This window comes from Spodoptera frugiperda, chromosome 10, assembly GCF_023101765.2.
Source record: "Spodoptera frugiperda isolate SF20-4 chromosome 10, AGI-APGP_CSIRO_Sfru_2.0, whole genome shotgun sequence".
Lineage (NCBI taxonomy): Eukaryota > Metazoa > Arthropoda > Insecta > Lepidoptera > Noctuidae > Spodoptera > Spodoptera frugiperda.
This window is the reverse complement of record NC_064221.1, coordinates 8,628,234-8,640,507: the sequence shown is the minus strand read 5'-3', so window position 1 is coordinate 8,640,507 and position 12,274 is coordinate 8,628,234. Positions and strand designations below refer to the sequence as shown.

The 12,274-nt window shown below is 38.3% G+C and overlaps 1 protein-coding gene across 2 annotated transcripts in view; it reads right to left on the bottom strand.

The window, feature by feature from the left end:
* The window catches only part of LOC118277097 (orexin/Hypocretin receptor type 1), a 154,105-nt gene that overhangs the window by 18,685 nt on the left and 123,146 nt on the right, over window positions 1-12,274 (bottom strand). For both annotated transcript variants that reach the window (XM_050696547.1, XM_050696548.1), the window contains exon 6: window positions 1,448-1,547. In XM_050696547.1, the coding sequence (XP_050552504.1) occupies window positions 1,448-1,547 (100 nt within the window). The remainder of the gene's footprint in view (window positions 1-1,447; window positions 1,548-12,274) is intronic.

Genomic DNA, 12,274 nt, shown 5'->3' with positions numbered 1-12,274 from the left:
ATTTATCATTTAAGGTCCGTAGATACTCTTTGGTGAAAAAGCGATACATCATGTCAACGACCTCTGATTCAAAGGAAAAGCTGCCCAACTAACCATTGATTACAATTTTAAGAATCCATTTCATTATTATTTGGAAACTCTGGACATCTCTTTGTATCACGTTTCTATATTACGTTTTTATTCTAGTTATCGGTGTTGTAAGACATCTTGTATCAGGGTAAATCCGATTCAAAGAAATATAATTATGTCCAGAGCCGGATTAACCTTACAGATGGGGCCCAGTAGGGCAGATGCCTGATTCGGAGCTGCGGACTACCTAGCGGGTTTACCAGGGATCCGGCTCGAAAAGCAGGAGTAGGAACGGGGTGGTTTTTAGTCAGTAAAAGTCTAACACTCCCTCTCGCCTCGCCCAAGGCGAGAGAAGTCATTGGATGATTTTCCCCCTCAAAATAAATAAATCACGTTTTTATTCTAGGTATCGGCGTTGTAGGACGTCTATATAACAGTAAATCCGATTCAAAGAAATATATGCCATGCCTATATGAAGATAGAACACAATATTAAAAAACAAGTTACATAGAAATGTATCTCTAAGAAAGATATAATACTAAAGCGGAATTTCTTCCTAAGTCTTAATAAGCTCAGTAATAAGGCATTAAGGATTTCCGAGTCGATGAGTCGTAATAATCACAATAACAAGTCGTTGAGGATTTCCGCAGTCGATAATACGTTTCATTTTACTCGAACATGTGTATCTACAATACCTCTTGGATCAAATTACATTGGCTCCCGATGGTACAAGGAGAATGGATCTCTATTCTCTAACAACTAAGGTAGAAAGTTAAAGGTTCATGTTGTACACGTTAATTAAGACGGTGAATCTCTGACAGTGCATGTAGACTCTTCATATGGGTTGCTTGTAGGTATGTTCACTCGACCAAACATCGATTTAGGGTGCTTTTCTTACAGAAATGTGCTACAAAGATGTAATAGGTAAACTGTGAAACTATATTACCGTTTCCACTGATACTAAGCTATGTAGCTGTGTGAGTAAAGTGTGCTATGAAGGTGCACCGCCGCAAAGTGGCTGTGCGAGGAAGATGCGCAGTTCGAGTAAGTAATACATCGATAGTAAGTTAGCCATCCATAGCACACGTCCATATCACGCATTCATAGCACGCAACTCTCCATATAAAAACATATCTTAGTTGAACTCGTTTCCACCAGTGCTAAGCTATGTGTACTGAATATGATTGGTGGAAGCCAAACGCATCCACAGCAACGTAGCATAGCACATCTCTGGTGGAGCAGACCAGTTTATCATAATCTCTTTTTGTATGATCTTTGGATACATTGGGACGATCAGATTATATAACCGCTATGACTATTTGAAATCTGTACAAGAAGTATCAATTTTGTTTAAGGACAAAAATATCACAATCCTTACCTCAACACTGACAGCAGGTGGACAGGGAAGTAGCATACAGCGAACATGATCACCACGGCCACCAACATCTTCGCCGCCTTCCTTCTGGAACGCAGTTGAGCTGGAAAACAAATAATTTTGTCAATAAATCATCATACATTATACAATTATACAAATATCATATCAGTGCCAAGAGATTTCTGAACATAATTAAAAATATATTTATTTAATAATTAATTCATTCATATGCCTCTCCAAGGACTTAGGACGAAATTAACAGCACCCTTTTTTTGGATGGGGAAAATCACCCAATGAATTCTCTCGCCTTATCCGAAGGAAGAGGGAGTGTCAGACTCTTACTGACTAAAAACCACTCCGTTTCTACTCCTGCTTTTCGAACCGGAGCCCCGGTAACTCGCTAAGCAGTCCGCAGCTCCGAGATCTCACAGCTCCCTACGACCTTAGTTACCTAGATCATTATTTTAAAGAAGAAACAAAAAAAAAACGAAACAAAATCAAAACTATTTATTTGCACCGTTATAAAATATTACAGGCAAAAAGAAATTATTAAAAGTAGACAAATAAGCAACACAGCGCAAACGAGAGCAGTCTCCTCTGTGCCTTTAAGCTTCAGTACATTCTGTCTCGTGGAATTTATCGTTTTTTCTTTCTCTTCCCGTCTAATCGGGTTCGAGATCCAAGACAGTTATTATTAATGTATCTGGGACGCCCCGGACTTCAATGTTCCGTCGTTTTCATGGTTGTGTCTACTGTAGATCCTGGCTTACAGGAGTTGCAGCGGTTTTGGGAGGTTGTGGCGGGCTTGTCCCATAAAAACTTAATGCATACTAAACACATAGATCATCTGTCTACCCGGTGGAAAATAAATACAATTTTTTTACGCAGTAAGGTAAAAGATACTACGTTGTCGTATATTACAAAATGCATACTATTTAATTTTTAGTGAGATATTCGACATACATTAATTTGAAACTTGAATTGACTTAAACGATATATTCATTCATTTAGTTTTTATTATATTTTAGCGTTGATAAGTCTGCGTTTGGCCATCAACCCGCTTTTGTCAAAACGGCGAAGCGAAGACGTGGCCGAAAATGGAGCACACAGACTTAGAAAGTACCTATTCACTCTGACCTTGAAAACACCCGTGTTTAATGGATTATCACATATTTTCGCATTTATAATTTTAGTAGGAAATAGGGTTTTTGCCTATGGGAATAGTTAAAAGGCTAGAACCGATAATTTCACGGATCAGGGATCAGCTTAATTCCTTCAAAGCCTAACTTTTAAACATATCCTTTACACCCTTTGACACACGAAACCTTGAAAACTAGCCAGGGCCTATAAATTATCACTTTGGAAAATCACCCTTATGCCTACGTAATAAGAACTATTTTGTTAATGATCAGGTTTAATTGATTGCGTCGTAACTTAGGTTTCAATTTAAACTTTTAATGAGGATTCTTTGTACACGGACGCTATTGATAGGTACTTTTTTTAAAGGCAAATTCGTTTTTTTCTCTAATTTGCTGACGACAGACGCAAATGACGTCATGTTTTGGAACAATGAATGGAAATAGATTAACGAAAGATACGGACTGTTTTCTTCATCGATTAGTGCGTTGCCGGCCTTTTGGGGGTTAGGAATTTAAGGGTTATTGGGGAATCGGGGATTGGGAAGATTGGGAAGGGGGATAATTGAGTCTCCGGAAATCTCACTCATACTACAACGCAAGCGTTGTTTCAAGTTGGTTTTCTGTGAGGCCGTGGTATCACTCCAGTCGAGCCGGCCCATTCGTGCCGAAGCATGGCTCTCCCACACTTAGACTCTAGCGATAGCGTGTGTCCATGGACGGTGACTTGCTTATCTCCTGATGATCTATCTCCATCAAAAGAATGCATCAAAAGCCTTTTTGCAAACTTTATCAGGTCATCTACTATGCACCTAAAGGGTAGACGTCCTATTTTATTACTAAAAATTTGAAAATCTTAGATCAAATCAGACTGCTTTGACCAATGAAGCATTCATATTCAAAAATATAATCTAGACATCTATAATCTTGTACTTTTATCTAGTATATCTTTGGGTTCTATTTATAAATATTCAAAATTTCAAATTGAACCGTATTGCTATAAAAATATACTTCAAAATTGGTATTCTTTGCTATGCAAAGCTGATTTCTATGAAACTCATAGGGTATAAGAAATTATAATAAGATATAATATAAAATATTAAAAAGGTCTTGGATTAAAAATTGAATAGCCTTTAGCTACTTATAATTTGAATTCTATAATTGTATTATTAAGTTTCAAATAGCTTTTTAAGAGATATTACATTATCTTGAAGTAAATTAAATACACACATAATTATTATTTTCTTCTTAACCTTTCCTTTTGTATTTTTACATTTTGTTTTTAAAATTGTTAGTTTCAGATGAGACTTTGGCTAGTAATTTTACTTTTAGTTAATTATATTCTGACTGTTTGAGTAATTACGCGGCCTACCCAAATGTTTTTTTGTTTAGTATTGTTCGTCGGATCATTAAGGTAAGCGTCCACAGGCCCGCATCGTACGGATCGCACACAACGGATTTCAGTTTGTCTTGTATAGAAACTCATACAACTGCGTCCACTGATCCGCATCACACGAAACGATGACATCACTCGAAATGCGTACGATGCGTGCGATGCGTACGATGCGGGCCCGTGGACGCTTACCTTTAAGTAACATCCGTCAGCTGCATTGATTGTATACTGACACATGCGTGCTGCCATCTGAACAGGTCCGCTCATACTGTAAAGAGCCACAAGGCTCTTACCTCAAACAACTTGGCATCTGGCACTCAAACCCCAGGCAGAAACAATGGAACACCTATTACTACGAATAGCTGCATCATTTAATCAACAGTCATCAGTCTTTTCATGCGTACTCGTTGATTAAGGGTATTTTTAATTTGGCCCCTCTTTAATATATCGCCAATCTGGTCGCTAAATGTCCGCCTAGGGTGTACTTTACAGACGGCTCCATTCATGTCCGCCTTGTGCATTTCCTTCATAAATCTGATTCCATCCATCCCTTCTACATGTCCTAACCATCGTAACATTCCCTTTTCAAAATATAAATGTTTCTTTTCAGATTTTAACTTAGAGTCTGTATTATAGTCAAAACTTAGTTAGACTTTATATTATTTTTCTTAATTTTATATAAAAGGCGCTAAGTGTAGAGTGTAGTGTATGTAGATTAAAACTTAAGAGTTAAAACTATTATAAACGTTTAAATAGTGAAAAGGTTAATGTTTGTATATCACAGTAACAATAAAGCAGTCTGTGGTTCAGACAGAATGCTGTTAAAGAGAAAATGAAAGGACACAAAATGACTTTAACCTTCGCCTTAATTTAAATTATTTAAACTTACTCACATGTATACAACTTTAAGTACACTAGACAGAGTCTAGTGTGGGTATGGACCCACAAATGGTTTTCATAAGTCACACCTTTAGGCAATCCAAAGGTATATGTAAATAAAGAGAACCTAAACAAAGAAGGACACACATGCACACACAAATACACGCATATACAAACATTTATCTAATATGTAACTATTTATTAGAGCCTTACTCTTTCTCTTTATTATTAGCCCCATTGTAATCCAATTGTAATCTAGAGTAATTCTACGCTACAGGTAAAGAACTATACAAAATACCACAATTCTGTATTTAAAACAAATTAAGTGCCTTACGCTCGACTGGACTCCTAGATACAGTATTCAGCAATCCCACTTACATACATCGTCAAATTACCCAAGTGTGGTAGAGCCATGCTTCGGCATGAATGGGCCGGCTCGACCGGAGTGATACCATAGCCTCATAGAAAACCGACGTGAAACAACGCTTGCGTTGTGTGAGTGAGGTTACATGAGGCTCAATTATCTACCCTTTCCAATCCTCGATTCCCCACAACAACCGTTAAATTCCTAACCCCCTTAAAGGCCGCCAACTCACTTGTAACGCCTCTGGTGATTCGGGAGCCCTTGGGCGACTTCGTTAATAACGACCCCTATCAAGCTGAAATCCATCAAGTCGTTCAGGCTAGAGAGTCACAATCACAGTAAATACGAATCCAACGACACCTCTCAAGTCAAAATCCATCAAGCCGGTTAGGCTGCAGAGCGTGCCAAACAATTATACATACATACATACATACTCTCGAAAAACATAACCCCCTTCTGGCGCAGTCGGGTAAAAATAAAATTCGACCCCTAAATAGCGTATTCAGCAACCCCAATTTAAACCCCACAAACACACCAACATTTTTAAATGGAAGACAACAAACAGTAAAGTTATAAATTATCTTTTTGTTTCAAAATAAACGAAAATCTTCGACATTTCACAGATTATAATAAGTTCGATAAATTATGATGAAAAGGTGTTTCTACAGATGCGTTTCAGATTCTTTTGAACTATTAACCTGTTTGATCTAGACCAATAGAAAAGACAGTTATGACCGAACAATGAAATGTTGTTTCCAATGTTATACTTCTTGCACTAACTATTTGTTGATCAATGAAAACTGTGTAGGTTTTGTTTTAGAAACAATATTATTTGTTTTCTTCCGCCCACGCAGTGTGTGTGTGGCTATTTCAGTCAGGTGAAAATATTTGGTGGCTGACTCATGCCTAATGAGGGGCAAATGATATATATTTTCTCCTATTAATTCTATAGACGCGGAGACGCGAACGACTTAATCTTTCCTGTCTTGTTTTTCACGTCTCAAAATCGTGCACAAACTTGACATTGGCCACTGGTGATACGCACAATACTGCAGCAGCCGGCACGACGCACGACAGTTTTCCTGTCATTTGTTTTTTCGTCCGCATGCGGGTCTAGTCCGCATACGGACCGCCCCCATCCTATCAAATGATACATCTTTGTCCTATGTTTGGCCTGGAGCGGTCTACCACTCGGCATGAAATCCGCGTGCGGGCGACAACACGCATGACAGGAAAATTGTCTTATGTTTGAAGAGAAGTATTATGTGGTCAAAATAAATATTTTTCATAAGTTATTAGTCACCCAATGCAGTCTCTCCAGCGGTGCCACATCGACTATAGATACATCGAGGTTTTGAAGTGTTTGTATAACAACGCCACCATGCGCATCCGACTCGTTTTTAAGCTCTTGGACTGGAGCGGACGCGGCATCAACATTAATGGCGAATACATCACTCATCTCCGTTTCGCCGATGACATAGTCGTAATGGCAGAGTCGCTGGAAGAGCTGAACACCATGCTCAGCGACCTCAATACCGTTTCCCAACAGGTGGGCCTTAAAATGAACATGGACAAGACGAAAATCATGTCAAATGTCCATGTTGCACCTATACCGGTTGTCGTTGGGAGCGATATACTCGAAGTTGTAGACCACTACACATACCTGGGTCAGATCATCCAGCTAGGTAGGTCCAACTTCGAGAAAGAGGTCGCTCGAAGAATCCAACTCGGATGGGCAGCATTTGGGAAGTTGCATGAAGTCTTCTCGTCAAAAATCCCGCAGTGTCTGAAGACCAGGATGTACAACCAGTGTGTGTTGCCAGTGATGACGTACGGTACCGAGACATGGTCCCTAACTGCTGGCCTTTTAGAAAGGCTCAGAGTCGCCCAGCGCGCGATGGAGAGAGCTATGCTCGGAGTATCTTTGCGCGAAAAAATCCGAAATATGGAAATTCGCCAAAGAACAAGAGTTACAGACATAGCTCTCAAAATATGCAGGCTGAAGTGGCAATGGGCAGGCCACGTCGCTCGGAGGACTGATGGCCGCTGGGCCAGGAAGGTGACTGAGTGGCGACCGCGGACCGGAAGACGCAGCGTGGGCAGACCTCCCACTAGGTGGACCGACGACATCGTCAGAGTGGCGGGGAGCCAGTGGATGCAGGTGGCGGCTTGTCGTTCTACGTGGAGGACCAAGGGGGGGCGGCTTTGTTCTGCAGTGGACGTCTCTCGGCTGATGATGATGATGATGATTAGTCACCCATCTAATATTACGAGATTCTTACTTTAATTACGCTAACAGTTTAAATAAGCAATTTTAAGCAGTGTGAACTCTGGAGTTAGTATGATGTCCAGATTGGTAACTTACGAAAATATAACCCTATAATTCCCTTACCGGCCTTTTGAAAGTTGAGGGTAATTACGCCTCCAGTAACGCCACTCACACAGCAAGGCATAACGCAAGCGTTGTTTCACGTCAGTTTTCTGTGAAACCGTGGTATCATTCCGGTCGAGCCAAAGCATGGATGTCCCACGTTTAAGCATAACAAATGATTCTAATGCTTTAAACAATTGACGTATGTAGCACAACCGATTACGAAAATTAAATATTGGTTATACTGAATCGAATGTAACTGAGTCTTGAAGGTCAACTCGATATTACAAATAATTCTATTTTTATCGATATTCTATTTCCGACCTTAGAGATATATACAATAAAAATCATATTTTATCACAAACTGCCGTAACCCGCCAATCGGTTGCTACGATCATCGAATTCTTAGATGTACCTTTTTATGTTATATATCTAGGAAATGTTTAATTGTATTCGTTTCTGAGAAAGAAGGTTCTGCAAAAATATTGGGTAATCAAACAATAGATTTTCTGCAGTCCCTCAGGAGTTATACGCCCATTACTATCGTGGACTATTTTTATTAATTCGGAAAGGAGATATAATACAGTTACCGATAATAAAAGATATTTTCTATAAAATAAAAAAAAAAGTCGGCTTTTCCTTCCTGACGCTATAACTCCAGAACGCACGAACCGATTTTCACGGTTTTGCATTCGTTGGAAAGGTCTCGGGCTCCGTTATGTTTATAGCAAAGAAAATTCTCTAAGAGTAAAACAGGAAAACAGAAAAAATAATTGGTGGTGAAACGGAGTTCGTCGGGTTTGTTAGTATTCATATAAATACTCGATCAAAACACCAATCTACACTTCACTCTCATTTAATTTTTATGAACATTCCATTTTGACTGTAATGGTCATGGAATGTACACACTTCTAATGGCTTCACATCAAACTATACAAGACCAGTTTATGATGGTCTCGCTTTATATGAACTTTTCCCACATCCAACGGTCAGTTTATATTGGTTTTGTATAGCTCGACGTGTATGAACATCGTTGATTTCAATTTATGGTTGTATGGTTTTATTTTTGTTCTATAATCGGTTTGTTGACTATAGCTTATCATTAGTCATATTTTTAATGTAAAAGTGTATTTCTTTGACTCACATCAAGAAGCATTCTTTCGGAATGATTTTTGTTTCTGGAATTGGTTCAGTAGGCCTATAGGCTTTTTTGGGGGATAAAATCATCCGATGACTTCCTCGCGTTGGGTGAGGCGAAAGAGAGAGTCAGACTCTTACTGACTAAAAACCATCCCGTTCTTATCCTGCTTTTCGATTCGGAGCCCCGGTAAACCCGCTAGGTAAGGCGCAGCAGGGCTGTATAGGCTACTTTTTATATTAAAACTGTTTTACATAAAAAAATATATTTATGTTTAACTTGTCTAATAGTCCAGTCATTTGGTAGATAAAAAGGGGGTTACCTGGAATGTTTTCCGGGAGTTTTGAAAATTGGTGAATTTATAGATTTGGGTATGCTCTTTTCGAATTTCAACTTTGCCACCTCGTACACCCGCCGCTCGCGCCGCCATATTGAAAAAATGGCGCCTAAAAACGGTTTTTTATTAATATCTCCGTTCCGAGGCATTTTACGAAAAAATATTTATCTACAAAATTAAACTAGAAAAAATTTCCTACAATTTGTGTATTGATAACTTTTTCATAAAATCAATAGTTTTTGGCGTACGAGCGCCGCAAAGTATTATTAGTCCAGTCAAAATAGGATTTTACCTCGGAATTTGAGATACCCAGCTGTAATTTTGTATAAACTTGTATATTGACTGCCTGAAACTTGTCTCAAAACCTACATATGGTAGGGTGTAAGCAACCCTTAAAATTCAGGGTCAAAGGTCCCAAAAATAATGTTTTTGCGTTTTTTTCGAAATATCTCTTTTCCTATGGTTTTTGGTATTTGTATTCAATACCAATATTGTAGAATACAAAATTCTCTACAACTTTTGTTTAAACTTTTTTTTATACGGTGCACCGTTTCCGAGATAGAGGGGGAGAGCGCGCGGTCACTGCACCTCTTCAAAAATTTTTTTTCGTCTAACCTATCCGTGATGGTTGTCTATGGATAGGCCATTAAAAATACGTCATGGTTCCTAAAACCATTTTTCGTCAAAATCAATTGTTTGAAAGATAGACACTTCCAAAGTGGAAAAATGAGGTCTATCGAATGTGTCCTGCCCTCTAACTTTTAAAATAAGTGAGTAAGAAAACTAAAAAAAATATATGCTGTAGATTTTAATGGAAACTTTCAAAGAAAATTGGTTTGAACGAGATATCATAATTAGTTTTTAAGAATTGATACATTTAAAAAAAACACATTGCTTGTACACGTGGTGGTGCAGATGAATAATACTTTGCGGCGCTCGTACGCCAAAAACTATTGATTTTATGAAAAAGTTATCAATACATAAATTGTAGGAAATTTTTTCTAGTTTAATTTTGTAGATAAATATTTTTTCGTAAAATGCGTCGGAACAGAGATATTATTAAAAAACCGTTTACAAACAATGTGTGTTGTACAAACAGGTTAGTTTCGGTAGGTTCCTGTTTCTGATGTTATATGTGTTATGTTATATGTTCCACCGTGTCCTCCGGGCGGTCTTCGCAGTGATGACACCCGGGCGTTTCCTCCCGCCCAATCAAAAACAGGATCCTACCGAAATTCCTGTGTCCGGTAAGCACCTGCGTCAGGCGGTAGGTGATGACGCCATGGCGCCTCTCTAGCCACTCCTCAAACAGGGGACTTACCTCTGCAATGACAGCGAGCCCAGCCCTCGGTTGCGACAGGCGTTGCTACACAACACACATTTTTTGTACACGTGGTGGTGCAGATAAATAATACTTTGCGGCGCTCGTACGCCAAAAACTATTGATTTTATGAAAAAGTTATCAATACATAAATTGTAGGAATTTTTTTCTAGTTTAATTTTGTAGATAAATATGTTTTCGTAAAATGCGTCGGAACGGAGATATTAATAAAAAACCGTTTTTAGGCGCCATTTTTTCAATATGGCGGCGCGAGCGGCGGGTGTACGAGGTGGCAAAGTTGAAATTCGAAAAGAGCATACCCAAATCTATAAATTCACCAATTTTCAAAACTCCCGGAAAACTTTCCAGGTAAAACTACCAAATGACTGGACTATAATGTTTTATTTTATTTTTAAAACCCACGTCTGAATCTCTTTGGCTCCTTTGGGCCATTAAAATCTTTTTGCACCTAGAATACAAATTAAACTTAAGTCTCCTCGTGCAGAAAAAGGGAATTCGTGCATAAATTCATAAAATGTAAATAAAATAACGTTTTTTAATTAACTAGCTGTCTGCGACAAATTCAATATATTTTTTTGATAAACCAATGTTTGTTGGTGACATTTTCGATGACTATTTTTTTCTGACTGCTGTGATCACTACAGTGGCAATATGTGACATAATGTGCACCTCTGCCTACCCCTTCGGGGATTAAGGGCGTGACGTTATGTATGTATGTATATATGTATTTTTTCTGAAGAAGATGATGATGACGTGAGTAATTAGCGATGTCTATCAAACACAATCATTATTTTTACTAGCTTCTGCCAGCATCTTCACTCGCAATTCCGTGGGATAAAAAGTTTAGTATTCTTATTCCAGACGGCCTCATCTTATTTTAGAGATTAACGTGTAAAAGTATTATTATCAATTTGCAAAAAATTATATCTATTAAATTTACTATTTATCATTTAGACCATGATCTACCCCTATTACAAATTCCATTCCGATCCCTTCAGCCATTTTAACGTGATTGAGTAACAAACAAACACAGAAACATTCACTAGTATAAAAGGTTTTAGTAACATTAATTTTAATGAGCAACATGACAGCTATGTTTCGACTTTATTCAGTGTTTGTTTTCATTTATTTTATAGTATCTTTGCTTTAACTATAAAAAACATGGCCATAATATAAATCGTCATTATAAAAACGACCTACCTTTTATATCCATTTTCATTGGTGCCCTTAGTTCGAGTTTGCTTTACGGCGCTTTGATTGGTTGGTTTATTCGAGCCGGCCAATCAGATCGCCGAACGCGCTCTCGTTTCGATTACTTTAAACGTAAAGCAAACAGGAGAGTCCTACTAAGGGTACTGATTGGCCAGATCGAATAAGCCAACCAATTAACGTAACTTTTAACGAACTAACGTTGAAAATAACGACATTTTTTTTATTCGATATAAACTAATGCTTGACTACAATCCCACCTGATGGTAAGTAGTGATGTAATCGTTGATGGTGAGGCGCACTAGTTTATTAAGCGCCTATTCACTCTAGACTTGAAGACACCCACATTGTATTCGGATGGAAAAACCGCAGCAGGCAGATTGTTCCAGTCCCTCGATGTACGCGGAATAAACGACGAAGCGAAACGCTTCGTCCGAACCGTAATTCCTTTCAACGTACTTTCAACGTAAAGTAAACTCATAGTAAGGGTACAAACCGTCCAATTTAAATGATTTCGGGTATTTTTATAAGGAAAAGATTCTTAAGACGTTTGTAGTAGACGAACATAATAATATTTTCTTCTGAAAACGACATCAATAGCAATAATAATGACATTAATGAGGCCTTATTTTCTATTAAGGAAGAAAGGTCTTTGTACTTT